The 22,055-nt window shown below is 35.7% G+C and overlaps 1 protein-coding gene across 1 annotated transcript; it reads left to right on the top strand.

Moving 5' to 3' along the window:
* Nucleotides 1–17,134: 17,134 nt before the first annotated feature.
* Nucleotides 17,135–21,297, top strand: LOC130713784 (syntaxin-22-like). Its single transcript, XM_057563584.1, has 7 exons — nt 17,135–17,567; nt 18,535–18,628; nt 18,941–19,080; nt 19,357–19,431; nt 20,349–20,506; nt 20,624–20,724; nt 20,917–21,297. The coding sequence occupies exons 1-7, from the start codon at nt 17,380–17,382 to the stop codon at nt 20,980–20,982; spliced, it is 822 nt and encodes a 273-aa protein (XP_057419567.1). The 5' UTR covers nt 17,135–17,379; the 3' UTR covers nt 20,983–21,297.
* The last annotated feature ends 758 nt before the right edge of the window (nt 21,298–22,055 follow it).

Raw genomic sequence — 22,055 nt, 5'->3', positions numbered from 1 at the left:
TTTGTGGCTAAGACGAAAAGAGAGAGGTTGTGGGGGTTAAGTGAGGAGAGAAGAGAGTTATGCATCATTAAGTGTTGATATTAGTAAGATAAGAGAAGAGTGAAAAGAGAGAGTGAAGAAGAAGAAGAAAATCTCCAACACCACCACCACCTTCATCACCTCCTCCACCCCTCCATACTTCATTTCCTTCGTTCATCCTTTTCACAAAAGAAGCACAACTCATCAAGAGGTACAATGCTATGGTTTCCTTTTTGCAAAATGACGATCTTTGAGTTTTAAACTTTCCTCTTCTTGAACTCTGTCTTCACTAAATGATAGTCATCGTCTTTGTCGTCTCTTTTATGGTTTTAATTTTTGAGATCTTGAAGTTGAAAAAAGTTCTGATTTGATTTTAATCCCTTTAGAAAAGTTATAGCCATTGTCTAGATCTACACTTTCATGGTTTTAATTTTTGAAAAAAGTTGTTTTTGGATTTTTGGAAATGTCAAGTTTTGAGCTTTTGACTTAGAGCCTTCATTAAAGTTTTTACCATGATCATGGGCTTCACATTCATCTAATTTGTTACAGGAAAAGTTAGGGTTTTGGAACTTTGCATTTTTGACCAAGCCATATTTTTTTCTTTCATAATTTTTTACCATTAAAACACCTATCATTTTCATGTGCGCTCATTAGTTTTGGAAGAAACGTTTTTATTGATAATTATAGGGTTGGGGCTGAGAGTTTGCTTTAGGGTTTGGGCTGGATAATTTTCTTTTTGAACCTTGTTTATATGTTTTGATGAGTTAGGTATCAAAATGGCTAAGTGTTTGTTTTCTTTGTAAAAGTGTGCAGAACCTTGTGAGTAGACATCCGAATAGGAAGAAAAGCGCCTAAGGTGAGAGCATCTTCTAATTTTTGGACTTATGATTGATTGTTGGTTGTATTAAGGTATTGTTTTCTTATGACTGTTATATTGGCATTTTAACACATGACTATTTGTTATATGTTATGTATGAATTGCTGCCCTGTTTTATAAATTGCATATTTACTGTGATATTTGATTTTCTGTTGACTGATATTGATTGTGAAATGGAGAGGGCCTTACGAGCGTCGATGACAACGATTTCTGGCGTTGTTTCGGAACTGTTGTGGTTAGGAAAGAAAATATATTCCAAGAAAATAACATAGGGATGTGACTCTTATTTAATTCACTAAGTTCTCAAAAAGGAATAAACTCACTCATGATTTATGTATAAACTTGACATAATGTAAACAACTAAGGTATTCACACTTTTGCAAAAAAGGGAGCATACTCGTAATACAAGACTAGAAGATTAAAAAAGAGTTTTCAAAATGGGAGGGGTCCTGATTCAAGTTCATTTGAGGAAAGAAATATGAAATTGAGGAATCAGTCACTTAGAGCGGAGTGCAACTATTGATGATGTGGCAGTCGGACCCCGTGTAGATGTATGGAGTCACCATGTTTATAGGATTTTGTAGTCAAGTATGATTCTTTCTTCTCTCATGATGTATATATTGTATTTATCTATGGCGCAACTGAAATTGCCTTTGGGCACTTGTCTAGGTTTGAGGGCTGATGTATATTTATTTATTGCATAGAGTTAGGAATGACATCTTGTGGAAACACTTTGAAAACAAACAAACAAATTTATCTGTCTGTGTTTTTTTTGTTTACTCATTGAAAATCAACATATCTCTAGTGATAAGAGTTGGGGGACATAATATTTGGGAGAGGAAGGTCCACGGATCAATCCTGGAAGGCGTAATTTATTTACCAAAAAATCAATATATTTATTTTGGAAGGGTTACTATTGTGACCCCTGAAAGTCGGGGTGTTCCAAATTATGAGATTGTATTTGTACTTATACCATTACTTTTTTTTGTTTTGCATACAGGAAGACATATTATCATCAAGTTAATGGGATCAAACATCAAGATTGGCTCAATATCTATAGATCTTTCCCAATATAATGATAAGACTGATGCAGGGCCATGTGAACATTTCTCTATACGGTAAGCATCACTCCAAATATTCAAATATCAAAATTTGCTTCATAATTAGACTGCACTAATTTATTCGAGTTCAAAATTTGACAATATATGATTAGTTATGTGATTTATGTGGTTTATATCTATATTAACTTAGTTTTTTGTCAATCATAGTTATGATTGACAAGTTAGATGAAAATTAGTTCATAACTAACATTATAGGACATTCCTAAAGAATCAAATGGACAATAATGTCTTAACATGATATTTCAACGTATTATAGAGTTGTGAGAAAATGTTCAATATACTAACTAATTGACACAAACAAAACAAAATCTATCGCAACTAAATGTGGATTATTTTTCATAGAAAATTTAGCTAACTTCTTTCTTGTGTGGAATTCAGCATCTTAACACATGTTTATTGTTAATTTAGTGGTTATGTGTCTGAAATTCGAAAAAAGGACTGGAAACTATGTTGGCCATTTCCGCTGAATGAGTCCATGGAGAGACCTTCCCTTCCGCCACTAGATGTTCCAAATTTCAAATGGTGGTCTTGTGAAAGTTGTCGACAAAAACTTGATGGTGAAGGAATTGATAAAAATGACCAAGTAGATCAAAACAAATGCAATGATTTGAGCAATGGCGGTGATTGTATGTCAATAGGAAATGAGAGAGAAAGTGATGAAGCAGGTGCACCCAATACAATAATAGGTAACATCAAGTTATTTTATGGTAAGTTTGTCTTGTTTTTTATGTTACAATATGTGGCTTTACTTTCTTTATTTTCTCTAGATAATAATATTGGATTGGAAGATAACTACAATCTTGAAGTGTTGAGTGTTGCATCACCAAAAGGTTTTCCAAACCTGATACTAGAAGGGAACACAAATAGAGGAGGTATGCTCAACTACATAGAATGTGTAACAACCAAGCCTATCAACAATTTTGTTTCATTGAAGACTGATTTTATATTATATTAACAATGTTTAGGTGTCAATTATTTCTAATTCATACTAAAAATGAATTTTTTTCATATTTACGTTTAGCGGCAGATTGTGCAGACGAAGTTTCTAATATGGAGCTTGATACTTCCAATGTGTCTACTACTTCACAAGTCCTTTCGAAATTCCAAAACGAGAAGATTTTTCAAGGAAAAATACCAGTGGGAAAAAGAAGTAAGGGTAGAAAAAGGAAGTCACTTATGAATGATACATATGAAGATGAATTTAAAAAGCAACACAGAGATGCAATAGAAATTGAAGCCACTACAGGTAATATATCTCAAGATGTGTGTGTGCAAATGGGGTCACAAGATGGCAAGAAGGGAATCAAACAAAAAGTTCATGTATCAGAAAATAGTCTTTCTAGGCCTCTACTAGATCCAGATGAAGAAAGCGAAGCAAATACAGACAAGGAGGATGATTCACAATTTAAGCCTTCTGGAATGACCCTAAAAAAGGTATGATTCATGATAAGTCTATTTACTTCGCAAATAATTTATATAACAATTAAAAAACATACTTAAATATACCTTATACATGCAGGATATACCATGTGTTTTTCCCCCCACGCCAGACATGCTACTAGATGAAAAGAAACTTCATGTGTGTGCTTACTTATTCAACCCTAACAAAGATCCTTCAGAAGTAGTATTTCAGTGTGGGAACCATGTTGGGACTCGCTTAGATTTTCAAGTCCTATGTCCTAATAGGCCAATTGATGACATGGTATGCTAAACCAAGAAATTTGTATTTTCACCCTTATACTAATGTGACCTCAATATAAGTAATGTTGGACTGTTGCACATACTTTTCTTCTCATCGTATCAGGTTGTGAAAATGTTGGCACACAAGGTGACCTGGTGCCAACAAAACAGTAGCATTCAGCAAGTCTGGTCCCTACCACCATCATTTTCTGTGAGTTCTACGTGAACACCACATTTGCCATATAAGTTTTAAAATGACATGAACTCTAACAACTGATGACAATGCAGGATGACATCTTCAATGGACAACCACTGGAGCACATGTTTAGCACATATGTTGACTATTGGATGAAACCCTTCAATCGCGTCAAATATGTAAACTTTGTGTTCACATTATTTAAAATAATTATTGTACACATGGTCCTCTATTTAAATGTTCTAACTATCTATTAAACTGTTAGATCTATGTCCCTATGAAAGAGAAAGTATCCCACTGGTACCTTGTGGTTATCTCCATAGATGACAGAACCGTGTACAATTTCGACAGCAAACATGATAGTTCAAAGAATATTGGGCGTGAAAAAAAGTTGAGGCATTTGGTAAGAAAATACTATTTCTCATTTGGGTTGTTTTTATTCTTCGTGTCATTCACGTAATCCATAAATTAACATAGTGCTTCTTATTTGTCTTAGTGTCAAGTTGTTACAGACATGTTGCAGACTGAGATAGAGGAAGAGAAAGAGAAAGAGGAAGGGCAGGATAAAAATATGGTAAAATGGAAGGCGAAATACTATTTCTCCAACCAGATCTTAAAGGATACGAAGGACATGTTAAAATGGAAGGTGGTTGACACATCACTAGTGTTGACACAATTTGACCCAAGGTTTGGAGACTGCTAAAAATTTATGTGCACTAACAATCAAGTGTGGGGTAATAACTTTTCTATTTGCACAATTGCAGAATTGACTCGGGAGTCTGGGTGCTCGAGTTGATGGCCATGGCATGTTCATTCCAACCAAAACTAATTGTTGGGGTAAGTAACAATGATCAATAATTATTTGAAGTTTAAATAGTGACACATAATTAATTACACATGTTTTGGATTGTTCTCTAGATCAATGCGAATATGATAAGAATGAAGACAGCCATGGAGTTGTTGCTGGGCGATCATAATGACATGAGATATTTCGTAGAGTCAAAGTCCGAAATCTTTTGGAAGACATTGTCTGCTTGAGCTCAATATTTATACCACCGCTATGTTTCTTCAGCTTTTGTTGTCGTTATGGATATGTTTGTTGTTTAACTGGATGTGGTTCTATCTTTATATTAGATTTGGTCATGGTTATGTAAGTACAATGGTTATGTTTTCTCTCTCGTAGTTTTGTCATGAGGTTTGCTTAAACATGATATTCTATTAGTATTTATAAATTACTGATTGCATGACATATTCATATGTTGGAGTAGACCTGAACGAATTAGAGAATTGGTCGTAATCAATTCTATTATTATGGGAAAACACTATAATCGAATGAGGACAAACATCATGCATGACGTAAATCAAGGTTTCCACACTTACTAGTGTTTTTTACCCGCGCGTTGCACGGGGAATACATCTATTATATTTGATAGGTCAATTAATACCTTGATCATTAAAAATATAATAAACAACGGATGAAATAGAAGAGTGTGAAATGATGAGCAAAGTGGATAAAAAGTCTTAAATTAAAACCCTTGTTGCATAGATTGAACTTCGTACAATTGAATAACTAATAAAAAAATTGGTTAACCAAATCTCAAATTATGCAAAACATATTAGGGGATGTGGTTTAATGATGACTAATAAACAATAGCTGATTTAATCTACAATGAAAAAAAGAGAAAAGATTTTTTATGTACGTGATTATACGAGTTCATTTTTTACACAATAAAATAAACTAAGTTTGACCCATATCAACATGAAGTCGTTTTACATTCTTCATGAGTCTAAGGACAATAACACAAATTATAGATATGAAGAATCACCAATAAAGCATTCAGAACACATTTTAATCTTAGAAAAAAAAGAATGTACCGCGAAATTTGTTATTGTATTTGATAAATTAATTAATACTTAATGAAGGTACTTTCTTGTTAAAATATATTTCTTCCCGTAGGAGAATTTAACTCCTATAATAATTTGTACAAAAAAATTAAAGTGGATTATATTATTATGTAGTAAAAAATTAAAATCAAACTATATTATATTATGTTTTTCTTGTAACAAAAAAAATTCCGATGAAATCTTATTAACATTTATTTTTATGTAGAAGTATTTTCATGTAAAATATTCTTCCTATATATAAAAGCTTTTAGGCTCTTTCTAATACATTTAGATCCAGCTTCTCCTTACTCTCAGGATGCCTGAAAGTCTTTTCTCAAGTCTATCTGATGGGTAATATCGATGAAGATGATGACACCTACCATACCTTGCTTGCTTCAAGGTCGATCTCTTGTATCCTCCTCCTGCCGAAGACTTTAAGAGTAAACCCTGCCATTCCAACTTTCATCGATCGAGTTTCAGTTGCTTTTTCTGTTGATCCAGGTGAGAAAGCTTACTAAGGCAACCTCTGCTTTTGTCTATCTCCCAATATAAGAAGCATGTTGCTTTGCTCTTGTAGTAGTACTAATGGGCGTACTTTAGAACAAATTTCTAGCGAAGGTCTTGACAGTTTGGAACTGAAAGGTTTGGTTCATTAATAATATCTAGTAGTTTCATCATGCTATTCTGCTTTTGAGCTTGTTGTACTTACCGGAGCATTTCTGCGATAACAAAAATTCAGAATAATAAAGCAGTCGTAGTATGCTCCCTTTACTTAGTGCTCAAGTGATAGCTGAGTGCATACTGTTTACATCTGAATTATATATAAAAGACTCTTAAAAACAACTACTTAATTCTCCATTACAAAGAATATACATTACATCAGAACCTAATTATTATTTGTCAGAGACATAAGTGTCGAAAATAATAGTATTAATAATGGAAATTTCGAATGGTGTGGATAAGGATTAAAAGTCCAATCTCATAAGAAAGAAAAATCTCCATTTACATCAAAATCTCTCTCAGATTTCTCTACCTCACTATCACCACCGCTTTTCTTATAAATTATCCACAAACACACTCACAAATTCCACACAGTACCTAACATCATATGCAAATTTTGTTTTCACTGCAATCAGAGTCTGTTCTTTGGCATAAAAAAGAACTTCATAAAGTAAGAAGGTATCACATTTTGAATTTAAATCATTAAAATATTTATTTCTAATTAAAAAATCAAATGAAACTTGCTTCCAAATCAGCAGCAATCCTAGGTTCTATTCCTGATTGTTGTCCAACTTTAACATGAATTAATATGAACTCATGCTAATTCAAATGAAACTTGCTTCCAAATCAGCAGCTTCCAGCCGTATCTGCATTCTAAGTAACAGAAAATCAAGAACTCATGAAGTGAGATTGATAGACATGTTAGAGTAGGATAGACTAAAGACCACTAAACATAATAGCAATATGTGCAACATCAATCTAGCTATGATAGTGCAAAGATAGCAATCAAATTTGCGGACAGATATGAAAGCCAAAGAATGAATTGAAGCCACTTTTTGGCTATGGCCTTCCAGTGGTTTCCATAACCAATCAGATCTATTTGTAAGGGAAAACTAATCACATGCTACTAAAGAAGATGAATGGAAGAAAACCCCCCTAGAAATTTTAGACCCATTATATTTGTTGAACGGCTAAAACAACTCTTTGCTTTATGTAGCACTGTTGTTGAAAGTACAATAACCAAATCAAAAACATATGCTGATACTAAATCGTAATGTGATAATTACACACTCATGCAAGCAAGACTTCCAATCACACTAAAGTTTGATTAATTGAACCATAGTAGAACAATGATTAATTATAAAATCTAATATTGCCTTCGAAAAGTGACTTTTAATATATGTAATGATGATAGATAGATGTAGAATTGATGAACTAAGTCAGTTAAACTATATATGCATCACAGTAGTGCAACACCAAACACACATCTCTATCTCTTATCTAGTGAATATATACATATGCATCAAAGTAGTGCAACACCAAACACACATCTCTATCTCTTATCTGGTGAATATATACATATAATGGACTGAGAAAAACCTCCAGGAGTACTGGTCTCACATGTTTCGTGGCTTACTTAAAATGAGAGCAAGATAAGATCTTGAGTCATCAATCATGTTTCATCGTCAGCTAGCTGAGAATCAGAGAGTGTAGTCAGAAAGAGGTATGCATCTCATTGCCGTTCTGTACCTACGGATAAATTCATGTCAAATGTTTCCAGGGAAGCCAAGGAAATCAATTTATTGTTAGAACATTGGTTTAGGCGTTTAGCATATTAGAAAGGATAACACCAGTTTTAAAAGTCTAACCTCAATAGTATAGCTTGAGCGAACAAAGATAAGAAGTAAAATCTCATCCATGATATGTAGTTTTGTAGTTGTAACGGCAAGCACCAACAATAATAATTAATTTCCTCGGTGCAAGAAGCAGGCAAAAAGAAAAAATTACCAAATAAAAAAGTTGCAAGGAAAAAAATCTACAACTTCTCCTTTCTCTCCTCTCAATTCTTTCACTCCCTCAATCCACTTCACTGACAATAATTAGGTTAATCAAAACATACACAGATCAATGTTTCACCTCCTATAACATAGGACACAAATTTTAGATGCAAATTAAGAAAAACGAATAAAATAGAATCACATACAAAGGAGAATCAAAAAAAATAAAAAACAAATCAAAATATTGCAAAATTTCATATAGAATATAAAATGGACTCACCATCCATGGCTTCCAAAGAATCTCTTTTGGTGGAATATCTATAAAAAAAAACCTGAAGAAAAGAATTTGAAATTAGCATGGCAAGTGATGAACGAAATTGACCTTGAAGTCAAACATGAGTGAATGAAAGTTAAAGGTAAAGTAAAATAAAATTGAAAAAAATCATAACATATTATGCAAGCAAAGGAAGAAAATAATTTGAAACCTCCATCTGCAACCTTCCTGTAACACCCCGATTTCGGTGGCGTCACTTTAGTAACCAAAAATAAACTTAATGCGGAAAAACGTGAATATTTTTTTTTTTTATAATAACTAAGACAAGACTGAATTAAATAAAACCCAACAATAACAATAATCAGAACTAATATACAATATATAAACAGCCCCCGCTGTAGTAGTAACCTCGTCACGAGTAAACCTCCAGTGACGGAAAGAAAAGTGTAACGCCCGAAGGCAAAAGGTACAATCCACAAGAAAGGTCAAGTGTCCGCAACACCATCCCTCAAAACTGAGAATAAGCTGGCCCATCGGCCTGAAGCAAGACCTCCTAAGTCCAACCAACTCTCTGTGATTCCCGTAAAGAAACCACACAAAAAGCTATAGGTGGGAAACTACCCTGTCCCCAAAGAAAACAAATGATGTTCAGAGCTAAGACTCTACTCCTACACTAATCCCATCTCGAGGAGCTCACACCAGCACTAAAACCTACATGCTAGCATGATCGTCGCCCGAATCTGAATTCAGAACGACCTAGTCTAAGTACACCATCCGTCCTCCTCTCGCTACCGCGATGCGCTCCTGTTCCAGCATCTCAACTCTAGTTCCCCCCGAAGGGTGAACCATCATGATCTAGACCGTCGTGGACATCTGACAAAGGGCGTTTGTCCGCCAAAGCACACACAGAAGACGCGAGGGTCAACTCCAAAGAATTATGTAAATAATAACATCGATAGATACAGATAATAGAATAGCCACTTAGGCTTATAGCTAGGGATATTATTCCTAGGGTTGCATGTTCCATAATAACATAAACGCAATAATAGCAGATAGCATGTTCCAAATAGGTTTAACAATTACCAATCACACTCAACAACTAAATTAGTATGCATGTTGCATGATATGTATGCAGGTTAACCCAGTCAACCAATATGCAATCTGGAACGGATGGACATCAACGGATCAGCCCTAGAACCAGCCACGGTGGGACCATTTCGGCCCGCGTGCCTCTTACTCCAACGACAGCGGTAGTCAGATCAGCCGTAACCCGTAGGTCTGCCATTTCGGTCTGCTACAAGAGACGTCTACAGACGCTCTTTCACGGAAATCCGGGTCTTATGACCATTTTGGAATCCGACGAGGTCCAGAGTACGTCCTGTGTTAATACCTCATTAATGTTGCATGAATGCAGGATGATTAGACAAACAACGTCTCCGAATCTCACTCGACACGTCGCCACGTGTTCTAGGTAAATTAAAGTCTCTAAAAGCTTACCCTAAGGTAAAGTCGATTCTGCGACAAAAGACACTTCTTCACGACAACACATAATCCACGATGATCTCCAAATCATCCGACTCATCTCAATCCGATGGTCACCACTGCTCAACGAGCACAGAGTATCACACTCTCGGAAACTAACGGTTTCCCGGACTTATCCCCAGGATAGCCCAACAACATAGCTGCTCCAACAGCACAACAACAACCGCTGCTCCAACAGCACAACAACAACACATACTCAACGCCTCTCAATTTTCTCAACACTCGGATCCGACGACACTTCTCGTTTTCCAAAACTAAGATTTGCAACCGAAGCTTCCTTTCGAGTTTGTTATCATTACTTAAAGATTTAGAGGTTGTTTAATGTCTTATGAGTTTTCTTTACAAAATAGTATCCTTTTAGTCTTATCGCCAATCCTATCAGTTCTCGGGATCTCCTAATCCCCAAATGACTCTAGAGAATGTCTCGATCCATACACATCATAACAAGGCCCGAATCTCATTCGTCCTATCAAACTTTCTCAAAACTCTCAAAATAAAATCGGCATGACCTGCCCGCAATCCTCACTAATCAGAATCTCAGATTTCATTACAAAAGCATGATTAACTCATCACAGTCAACAACATGTCATATAACAATACATCTCAGAATAAACACATAGCACTTAGCATATAAAGCATGCACCACACATCCTAAATTACCCAATTAGCACTTAGCATGAAGATTCAATCTCAAAAGCATTCAGTAGATTCATCATCTACATTGTCAGCCGAAGCCTCAGAAAACATTTTCCAATCACACACAATCCAGTGCATAAACAGTAAACAATGTCGAAAGCATCGACCCTAAGTATTAACTAGAGATTCAGTGAGAAGCCCTCACCTGTAGATTCTCCAGGGTGAACTTCAAACTCTTCCTCACAAGCAAAGCGTTGCTCCTCAGGAAATTCCTCAAAAGTTCCTTTAAAGCAAAACCACAGAAATACTATCAGAATCTATCGAAAACTAAGCTATCAATACTTACTAAGGTTACTCGAAGTAATCTATACCCTAAGGTACGATAAACTAGCGCGAAAGACAAGTTTTCGGAAAAGGAAATTTTCCTCCTCCCCCCTAATAGGGCTCGGCCACTTTGTGCAATTATGGGGCTCGATTTTTCTTCGATCAAACTTGGTTCCTATGCTTTCATAAGCCGTAACTAAGGGTATTCTGAACTCGGAAAAATTATCGGATCAAAAACTGTCGCAGGAGTATTTTGGTCATGATTTTTAACTTAGAAATTTCAAAACTGAAATCCCAAAAACCAAATTTTGCAGGGACGTTACTAACGACGTTTATGATAACTAATCCTACTAACACTAAGCTAAGGCGATAGTTTTTAGCCTAAAGGTTGAAGCTTTACCTCAAAAACTCCAAAAATGGGTATTTAAGGCTAAAATTGATTCCGGCGGAATTCCGGCGACATAACGGAAAATCTAATCCGGCAGAAGTGATCTTGGGCACATATAGAAGAGGTTTAGAATCAGAAATGAAAGATTCAGGATAGTTTTGCAAAAACCCATAAACTATCAGCTCAGAAAAGTCTACAGAAAAGCTATGGAAAAAGCGATCAGAGGTAAGGATTAGCGACTATACCTCGAAACCTTGAAGCATCAACTAACGGATCAACGATCAAGCAAGCGATGAACAAAATTCTTCTTCCTTCTTCCTTGTTCTTGGCCGCGGGTTTGAGGAGAGAAAATGGAGGAAAATTTGAGTTTTTCTTCCTTTCTTTGCTATATATAAAGGTTGGAAATTCGCGGGAAAATGAAAGTTTCGCGAATCTGATTTTTCCGGCGTCATTCTCCGTGAATTAATAGATATGTTTTGGCGAAATAATTCCAAAACTAAAATGAGGTCTCTTTGTATTTTTGGCAACTAAAGCATAGTCGGTATAAAACTATTTTACCCGATAAGTTGCTTTTTGCATCGAATGTCGGAATAGAAAACTTCCTTCTGAAGAAAGATTGAAATCATCAAGAGAAATGGGTGTACGCGTGTAGAATATTCATTTGAAGCTCTGGATAGAAAAAGTCTTCATTGTCGAGAAATTCTAGGGTTTTGAAAAACCAGGGTTTCGTTCTCGGCAAACTTCCGATGATTGGAATCGGACGTTCGTAGATCCTAGAGTTTCGCCTCGAAATGATGGTGATATATGGAAAAAGAGAAGTTCAAATGATTTGTACGGATGCCTCAAACTTACAATAAGAAACTAGGCTCATAAACTACCACATAGAAAACATAATAGACTCAATACAATACACAAACAAGACATTTGGAATGAATTAATTTCAATAGTAATGCGTCCCATTGATTCAACCTACGACACAACTAAAAATAATTAGTCCACATTTACTAATTACATAATGTTGATAAAAAAATGTAACACTTGTATTACTCACTGATGTTCAAGTTCAATTCTTGTTCAATGTCACTATCCCCAATCGTTCATCTCTTTGTGTTTCTATAAGTTGAATTCATTGGTTTAGGGGAAATGTTGTTTTGTTGTGCCCCTCACCCTTACTAGTGCCACATTTTGGCTTCTTCTTCTTTATTTTTGGCTTCTTCTTCGAATGCTCATTTGAAGCTGCAGCACCATACCACATGCCCGCTGGATATGATTTCTTAATGTTGAATTTTCAAATTCATTCATGTTGAGGTTTGCAAGTTCACCATTGTCCTTCTTTACATTAAGTAATTCATTTTATCTCAATATTGTTAGGTCAATCAAGTCTCTCACATATCTCATGTTCTTAAGTTCTAATGAGGACAAGTAATTAAAGTTAATCATCTTATTCCACTTAAAGTCTTATCCAGAAACAAGAACAAAAGATCATGTGATAAGAAAGAAAGAAGAAAGCTCAAAGCTCAGTGCAAAGATAAGAAGACAACACAAGCTCACAAAGCACAAAGTGATGATCCAAGATATGCACAAGAAAGGGGGGTTTGAATTGTGCCGTTCAAAAACTTTAAGATCCAAACGATGGTTGATGATAGACCATGAACTGAATCGTTTGGCGCAGCGGTTAAGCAAGAGTGAATAAAAGAAAGAATGACACACAAGCTTTTATACTGGTTCACTCCTAGAATGATAGGGTTACATCCAGTCCTCGGTGTTAACAGAGATTTCACTAAAGGTGAGTTCCAAAGACTCCTCCTTACAGGTATTCTTCAGTTTTCCTCCTCAAGCAAGAGTATTCTTTAGCAACAGCCTCTCTAGGAATTGAGTATTATAGCCTCTCTAGACAAGTATTATTTAAGAACTTCCTCTCCAGGGATTGAGTACTCTGAAAGCCTCTCTAGGCTAAGTATTGTTTCAGAACTGCCTCTCCAGGCATTGAGTATTCTTTGTCTCTGCCTCTCAGGGCAAACCAAGTATTTTTTGTCCCTGCCTCTTCAGGAAGTTGAGTATTCTTTGGCCACTGCTTCTCCAGGCATTGAGCATTAGACATGAATCCTCCCAACAAGTATTAGACATGAATCCTCCCTAGAAGTATTATAAGGACTTCTCCTAAGTGATATTTCTCAATACCACTTCTACTACTTTACAATCTCTTATAAATAAGAGGGATAGTAGTGATATGAAGCATTAAGAACTATAAAGTATTATAGATTTACTTTATGTTCTTTTACAACAAGAAAGAAAATAAAATATCTATCTCCTAAGTGCGATTATCCTTGTTGCAGAGGCTGATGATGATGTCTTCTTTTGAGCTTAAGCCTCTAGACTTTTCTCCATACAATAGGAATATGATCTTGAAGGAGCGTCTGGAAATACTGAACTGGGTTAGGATATTATAATTGAATCCCAATTCAGATTTCTAAAAGTATGATGTTTGGACTTGCAAAAGCCAACTTGTGAAGTCTTCAGTCTTCGTATTTATAGCTCCTGATCTTTTGTGAGTAGAGATTTAGTCGTTGGATGGTCTTCACATAAATTATGACCGTTGCATCGAACTGTGTTGAAGTCAGTAAACGCGTTGAGTTAGTACAGCTCGATGCATGCAAACCTATTGCTTTGGAAGTTTCAATTTTTTTAGCATAAGTCGGAGCTACTATCCATAGAGATGACCAAAAGCATCTTTGATAGATGGAGCGTTGTGCCTTCAGCCTTGGTTACTGCGCCGTGTCAGATCACATGCTGTTGCAGATGTCGAGACTTCTTTTACTAGCTTCCTTGTGGATTTCCTTCAATCAGACAATGATGCATATTCCACTGATGAGGTAGCTTGAATTTAGTGAGTAACGTCGTCTCTTCACCTTTCAAAGGATGTTTGCCTTTCTGATGTGGACGATGGTTATAGGAAAAATGACTTGAAGCTTCTTTCCTTTGGAGATGGATGAACTGATAATGTCTTGCTGAGGAACAGCCAACATAGACGATGGACTTCATCCCATTCCTAGAGAGATAAGGGAAAATTTTAGGTCTGAAGATTATGATAATTTCCCTTGGTCATTGTGCATATTTGATGGTTGCTTGAAGCTTTGCACTTTGACCTCTCTCTCTTCTGTATTTTCAGAGATCTTTTTGATATTGACATGATGTTTGCTTTCTCTTAACACAGTTTCTTCTGGTTGGTCAGCTTGAGTTGGACAATTGATTATCCTTTGCAAGTTGTCCTTTCTTTCTTTTGCAGACGATCAGTCTTTCTCCTTGAGACGATCCTGGTCTTCTTCTGGAAAGTCTTCTGATCTTCTACTGACAACTATTCTTTCAATCATGCTTCTGATGTCTATTGTCTTGTCTTCTTTTATGCTTTGCTCAGAATCTTCCCGTTGAAGAATCGTGTCTCTTTGTTGTAGCAGTTTCTTCTGTTAAGACGATCTTCAACTTTCTTCTTAATCTTCATTGTCATCATTGAGTCAGACGATATAGTATGCCTTGTTGAGCTTCATATTTTTCTTGTGTAGACGATCCTTGCAGATATGACTTTTCCTTTTTGCAATGGGATCATCTGATATAGCAGATGACTAAATACTTAAACTGTCCTTGTTTGTCCCAAATTTTAATTCATATGAAATCCCAGATGAAGCAAGCAGATCATAAGTACTTAGTTCTTTTACTGTGCTTGTTTGTCCTGAAGTTCAATTCATATGAAGTTCCAAGACGTAACAAGTAAATCACTTTTAAGTAGCTCCTGAAAAAGTAAACAATAAGGATTCTTTAGATATTATTTAATAGACTCTTGGAAGACTCTTGAAAATTGTTATCATTCAAAACAAGATAGAAGATGAAGGTGTTTGAACATAACACAAAGCTCTAACGTGCATTCAATATACAAAAATTCTATTGTCTCACAATGCTACCGAGTCATATCATCTACAAAAAGCTAAAGATTATCGTTGATGAGTAATGCACACAAGCTCATTATACTAAGCTCCTCTTGAAGTATTCATTGTCTTCAGCAATATAGTACATTGAAGATATAGATTCAATGGAATAAAAATAGCATTGTCATAAGCAAGAATTCAAGACAATGTACGCCATTTATCTAGTATGCTGAAAATATAAGGCCAATGAAGATATAATTCACACTCATACAATACGCTCAAATGACAGCTAGACACACTCTACAATGCTTAAGTACAAAAGCTTGCTAGAAGATATTCAACACATCTTGTTATAACTCTTGTGAACATAAGCCCTATTCACCAAAGATGAACTGCACATACCTTCTAGGCTATTGTTCACAATAATTTATTAGGAAAACTCCTTGTAATAAGATGTCAACGTCAAATCCAACCATAACAGGAAAAAAGACGTTGAATAATAGATCCATTAAGAAACTTCTCTCAAGTCAAGCATTTATGTCTACTTAAATAGGTTTTGAAGAAATTGGAACAAAATGAGCACAATCGAGACATGAAAAGCAGAAGAGGATGTGGGTGAGAGTGCTGGTGAAAAGACTAGTTCATCAAGAACACCCAGAGAAGAAGATGTCCATTGAAGATCTATGACACATCTCTATGAAAGAAAGATAAAGAAACATAAAAAAGCCCAAACAAAAATCCACATGAAGACACAAGCTTAAACCGTAAATTAGCAAGTTAAATAATAATTTTATTTCCAAAATTCTAGGTCTTCCACATATGTGATGGCCTTCTAGTGCTAGATGCTCCTCCGGTGCTTGTTTCACCTGCAGTTGATAGCTTTGACCTCTTTCCGTAAAACAATTTGCATGAACTCGTTAACTGTTAGACCGGGATGAAATTTTGATATATAGTTCTCGACTCATTAATCTTTAATCTGATTGGTTGAATCGTCAAGAAGATATCTGTGATATGAGAACCAAGCCTGTCAAATGTAAGAGTGTTGGCTTTAAAAGAGCACAAGTATTATTTTTATTGTAGGTTGGGCTTGGAACTTGTTTAGAAGCACAAATATAAGAGTTTAATTTCTATGCACTGATGGTGTAATGTTTTTTTACACCATCAACCAATCAGATTTTCAGGATGTGAGAAGATCTCTATTTTTATTTAATTTCATTAATTGACGTGACACATTCTTGAAATCTGATTGGTTAACGGTGTAAAAAAAATTACACCCCCGACGCATCATCCTTTTTCTCAATCTAAAAATATACTATATTTCTGTAATAAAAAAAATCTACTCTATTTCTATAAATTAATGGCCCATAAAATTCCTTTCAAAATGTCCACAACGCGGAGAGCATTTTCATAATAAGGTATCACCACCGACAGCCGCACCGTCCTCCCTTCGCAATTTAAAATTAAATAAACACACCTTCCAGTCTTATCATAAGCAAGAAAAAGTAAAATTTTAGATTCATTAAATAAATGATATATCTAATCATTATTATATACTAGATACATCATTTATTAAATAAATTTAAAAATTTGTTTTTTACTTATAATAGCCACAGAGGGGTGTATATCAATTACAATAAATATTAAATAAATCAGAAATAATTTGAAGTTAAACGTGTCATATAGCGTTGCTGAATTAATTTACCATGACGCCACCAGAACAGATGCTAGAGTATCCCCCTATCAAAACCCGCCACGTGCTCCGAATGGGTCCATGTCAACGTAGCGGTATGGAATTACAACCAAGAGATGCATAGAGACAGACAGAGAGACCCACCACCGAAGAAAGTAACGAAACCAAATCTTCTTTCCTTTCCTTCTCTTCACGCCCTAATTCCCAAATCCGATCCCGGTAAACGCCACCACCACCACCACCACCACCTTCGATTCCTTCCCTTTCTCAGGAAAATTCCCCTGATTTTCTCGGGAAAGTTAGGGTAAATCCGCCGAATTACAACAGAATTATGAGCTTCCAGGACATCGAAGCTGGCCGCCCTTTCGGGTCGAGGTGTGGACCGATCAACGGGAAGCAGGACCCTACGCAAGCGGTGGCGGCCGGAATTTTCCAGATCAACACCGCCGTGTCCACGTTTCAGAGACTCGTCAACACCCTCGGAACCCCTAAAGATACCCCTGAGCTCCGTGAGAAGCTGTTAGTTTTTTTGTCTTTTCTCTATTTCTTTTGATTCTGTAATGGTGATTGTTTAATAATTGGCACTCATTGATCAAAATTGAGTTTTTTTTAAGTCAATTGCCCTTCGAATTACCTCTATGTTGCTTAGGGTGTCTTGATTTTGAATCATAAATATACTCATATGTTTAAAGGAGGAAACTGCTTGCGTGGGGCGAATTATTGTGCTTTCTTTTACAGCTAAATTTTAGGGGGTTTGGTGTTTAGTGGTTTGGCCGATAACAGTGTGAGGGTGTGGAGGAGAGGGGTTGGGAAGAGGTATGCGTGCGAAGCGGATGCTATTTTGAAAGCTGTGATTGCTGTTGTTTAATAAGTCTGGCAGTGTTGGAAGGTCATGGGCGGCCAGTGAAGTGCTTGGCTGTGGCGGTTGACTCCAATAATGTTGGTGGTCCTGGTGGTGATAATGAAAATAGTAGTAGTTCTTATCTAGTTTACAGTGGTACTCTAGATTATGACATTAATGTTTGGAGAATACGCGTTCCATTGCTTTGATTGTTTTGTTATTTTAGAGAGAATCTCTACTGTAATTGCCACTGTGCTTTCACTCGTCAGAGTCAGTTGCCGGATAATTCTGTTGTGAATACTTTGATTGGGGCCCTCTGGTTGCTTATTTAGTTGTGATTAAGCTGTAGTAGTAAATATCCTAAGTTTTTATGGTAGGAACAGGACATGCTGTGTTTTAGAGTATATGATGAATGCCCCCTTTACTTATAATCTCATGTATAAAAAGAAACTTGCTGGATGCCGGTGGCGCTCATGATAAGAAGATAACTTTTTTCGGCCTCGGCCTCACAAACTTCAGTCCTATCCTATGCCCTTTGTATATGAAGTCTTAATTTAGTCGATTAATTCTAAACATTGTGGACAACAAAAACCTTATGTGACTTCTACCTCTAGGCTCTTACCATGTTATTTTTCCATCTTGCAGTCACAAGACAAGACTACATATTGGGCAATTGGTGAAGGATACATCAGCTAAACTTAAGCAAGCTAGTGACATCGATCACCATGTTGAAGTTAATGTAAGTTTGGACCTTTATCTTGTTATGTGCTTTATTTGGATAATCAAAGAAGTTTATATGGTCTCAGACTTTATATTGATCGGATTCTGAAATGCATTAACTTCTTTCAAAACTGTATATTTTTCTACTGGAATTCTTGCTTTCCCTTTTACTGATTTGTTAATGTTGTAATTGTTTGCATTCTATTTTAGTAAATACTGCAAAGGTTTTTTATAGACTTAGTTATATAATATATTGTAAATTGTATGAAGTATTTTATGGTATCATGACCTTCAGTGTCCTTACCTTGACAAAATATTCTCGTGTTTTCAGGCAAGCAAGAAGATAGCAGATGCTAAACTTGCGAAAGATTTTCAGGCAGTGCTGAAAGAGTTTCAGAAGGCACAGCGTCTTGCAGCTGAGAGGGAAACGGCCTATACCCCTTTTGTTCCACAAGCTGTTCTTCCTTCGAGGTGATTTATCAATTGTTATTGTAGTTTGTAAAAGTGAAGGGGAAAGACTGTGCCTTTCTTTGTTTTAGGTTGTGTGACTTTGGTAAAATGTGAACTGACTCTTAACATGGAGCGTAGTCTATTATAGAATTCTACAGTTTGATTTGTATGCACTTGTATTTTTATGATTAATTTTGCATTTTTTAGATTCAGTCAGTGCTTTGTTGTTAATAATTATGATTATGATTACTTTTGCGTACAAGGGTTATAACATAGGCTTTTCTTTTTATCTTGCAGCTATACAGCTAGCGAAGTAGATATTGGTTCTGATAAAACTCCAGAGCAGCGCGCCCTTCTTGTGGAATCCAGGAGGTGATTTCTCATATATTACTGATGATAATCAATGATTTACGGATTCATTTACATGAGATTATTGCATTGTTTCTGATAAGAGATTCTGCCCACTCTGAAATTTGGGGGTATTATCATAAATTGAAAATGGTATATGGTCTGTCAAACTGCACTTGAAATGTAATCCTAGGTCAAATATTAGTTTTAGTAATTTGAAAATCTATATCTTAGGCCAAAACATGTTAATGCCAAAACTTAATTAATTTCATTTTTCTTTTTGGTAGTTCAATGGAGTTGACATCACAAATTGATCCATGCTGGTTTGTTAAATTTGATGGAAAATTGAACGTGACTCAAAGTACAACAACCAAGCCTTTTCCCACTAAGTGGGGTTAGCTACATGGAGCCCACATACCATAATGTCCTGTCATGTATTAAGTTCAAATAACCATTTACCTCTAAATATCTTTTAGTCGCTTGGCTTATAGTTTTCTTGGTATCTCTATATCTAACTATTTGACCATCCTCCATTCCTTTCATTTGGTCACCCCTTCTTACCAGTGCTTTTATGGTTTTTCTCCATACATGCTGATGCTCAAACCACGCAAGACGAGACTATATCATATTTTTTAAGAATATATTTTCTATCTAATTCAACCTGTTGCATGCAGACCGCAGTACCCTCAGCCCTTGCATATTCATGTTCAAAGTATTGCTACGCTGAAATGAATTAATGCCAAAAGCTCTGTATTATTTCTTTTCAATTAATAAGTGGTGCAATGGAGTTGATCATACAATCAATGGCAGGAATCTCCTATATGTCACTGAATTAGATGACCAACTGAATTTTTCTTTTATGCAATCACGAAAGGATACTTTTCAAATTCAGCATATTATATTATCGTAGTACTTCAGCTCTTCCATTATTGATTCTGCAGGCAGGAGGTTTTATTCTTGGATAATGAGATTGCCTTCAATGAGGCTATCATTGAGGAAAGGGAGCAAGGCATTCATGAAATACAGCAGCAAATTGGTGAAGTTAATGAGATTTTCAAAGATCTTGCTGTGCTTGTCCATGAGCAAGGAGCCATGATTGGTAACTTACTTCGTCCTCTTTAGTTTTTACTGGTTACTTGCATCTTTTTATTGCTTTCTTCATTTATTTTTCTGTACCTGTGCATGTTATGTGATATCTCAAATTTTCATTTTGCAGATGATATTGGGTCCAACATTGAAAACTCACATGCAGCAACTGCACAAGCAAAATCTCAACTTGCAAAAGCTTCAAAAACACAAAGATCAAATTCATCTTTGGTAATATATAAATTTTCTTACTGCAGCCGTATTACTTTTTGCAAGTTTCTGATCCCACTTGGTAGAAAAAGGCTTTGATCGTGGTTTTTGTCTACCATCTTGATCTTTCGTCACATCTTTTTACTTGTTTTCCTTTTAAAGCTTAGCATATTTTCCTTTGTTAATCTTTTGTTTGCTTTTTCTCTTTTTAAGGCATGCTTGCTTTTGGTGATATTTGGGATTGTGCTTCTCATCGTGATCATAGTTCTTGCTGCTTAGTCAAAGGTTGTCATCATTCTGTTATGGAGCAAATCCATTTATAAAAAGAGCAGCAGATATATCTGATTTCAGTGCATGTGGTAATTCCATAAGCGTATGGTTATTTTGTTGTGGGGTGTTAATGTTCTTGAGTTGGTGTTTGGGGTTCTAAGGATGTGTCGGGACTTATGGTGTAAGTTCTCTTCTGGTTTCTTTAATATCAAAATATAATAATTCTTTTATTTTCCCTCAACTTGTAAATGCAACACTAAAATTGGCTGGGCTGACTCTTCTTGAGCAAGACCTTGATTTATGACAATCTGTTTTCTTTTTTAACTAGCATTCATTTACTAAGCTTAAAGCTTCAGGTTTGAAGGTAGGTTGAAGGCAGTGTATGGAAAGTGAGTAATTAATATTTTTACTTTGTTATTTTCATGCTGAGTGATCTTGTTCGTCCCTCTGTCCATAACTGAAAATGTGATGAGAAATGCAAGCAACACTCACGGTAACACTTTTTTTCAGCGCTTTTTTAGTGGTTGAAATTTATGTGAGTCCTACTAAATTTGAAGTGAGACAATTTTGAGTGGAGCATTTTGGAAAGTGTAAAAGTAAGTGTTATAGCATTTTTCAAAATCAAAATCAAAAGATTAATAAGTTATGGAATATGGAGTAGTAGTCTTGCTTATCTTAGAGGTGGAATCTAGAGAACATGTGATCTTTTAAGAGTTTCCTGGCAATTTCTGCCAGGTACAGTCCGAGGTAAACTCTGACAAAGTGGTAGTATGTAAATGTCTTCTTTTAGTAGTTTATCGCTTTATCTACATTCTTGTTTTCTTCTTTTAAGTTTCCTTGCACGATGTTTTGGCAGCATCTAGTATATTCCTGACAGCATTCTCTTGGTATTTAGTATTTACTTTGTCTCTGTTTAGTGTTTGATTAGATTATGATTATGAGAGGCATTTGTTGCAGTTTTTTCTTTGAAAAAGTAGTATATTTAATTACATCATAATTTTTAAAACTTTTAGGTGTCCCAGCTTTTACAATAGGCATTATGTTTTAAAATTTTGAAAACGGATCATGTGAATAAGCTACGT

The sequence above is a fragment of the Lotus japonicus genome, chromosome 4, assembly GCF_012489685.1.
Source record: "Lotus japonicus ecotype B-129 chromosome 4, LjGifu_v1.2".
Lineage (NCBI taxonomy): Eukaryota > Viridiplantae > Streptophyta > Magnoliopsida > Fabales > Fabaceae > Lotus > Lotus japonicus.
Note: the sequence above shows the minus strand (reverse complement) of the source record. Positions and strands in the feature narration are given on the sequence as shown.

Coding starts and splice junctions, on each gene's coding strand:
- LOC130713784 (XM_057563584.1), top strand. CDS start 17,380: ATGAGCTTCCAGGACATCGAAGCTGGCCGCCCTTTCGGGTCGAGGTGT. Junction 19,432..20,348: donor CTTCTTGTGGAATCCAGGAG/GTGATTTCTCAT, acceptor TTGATTCTGCAG/GCAGGAGGTTTTATTCTTGG. Junction 20,507..20,623: donor TGAGCAAGGAGCCATGATTG/GTAACTTACTTC, acceptor TTCATTTTGCAG/ATGATATTGGGTCCAACATT.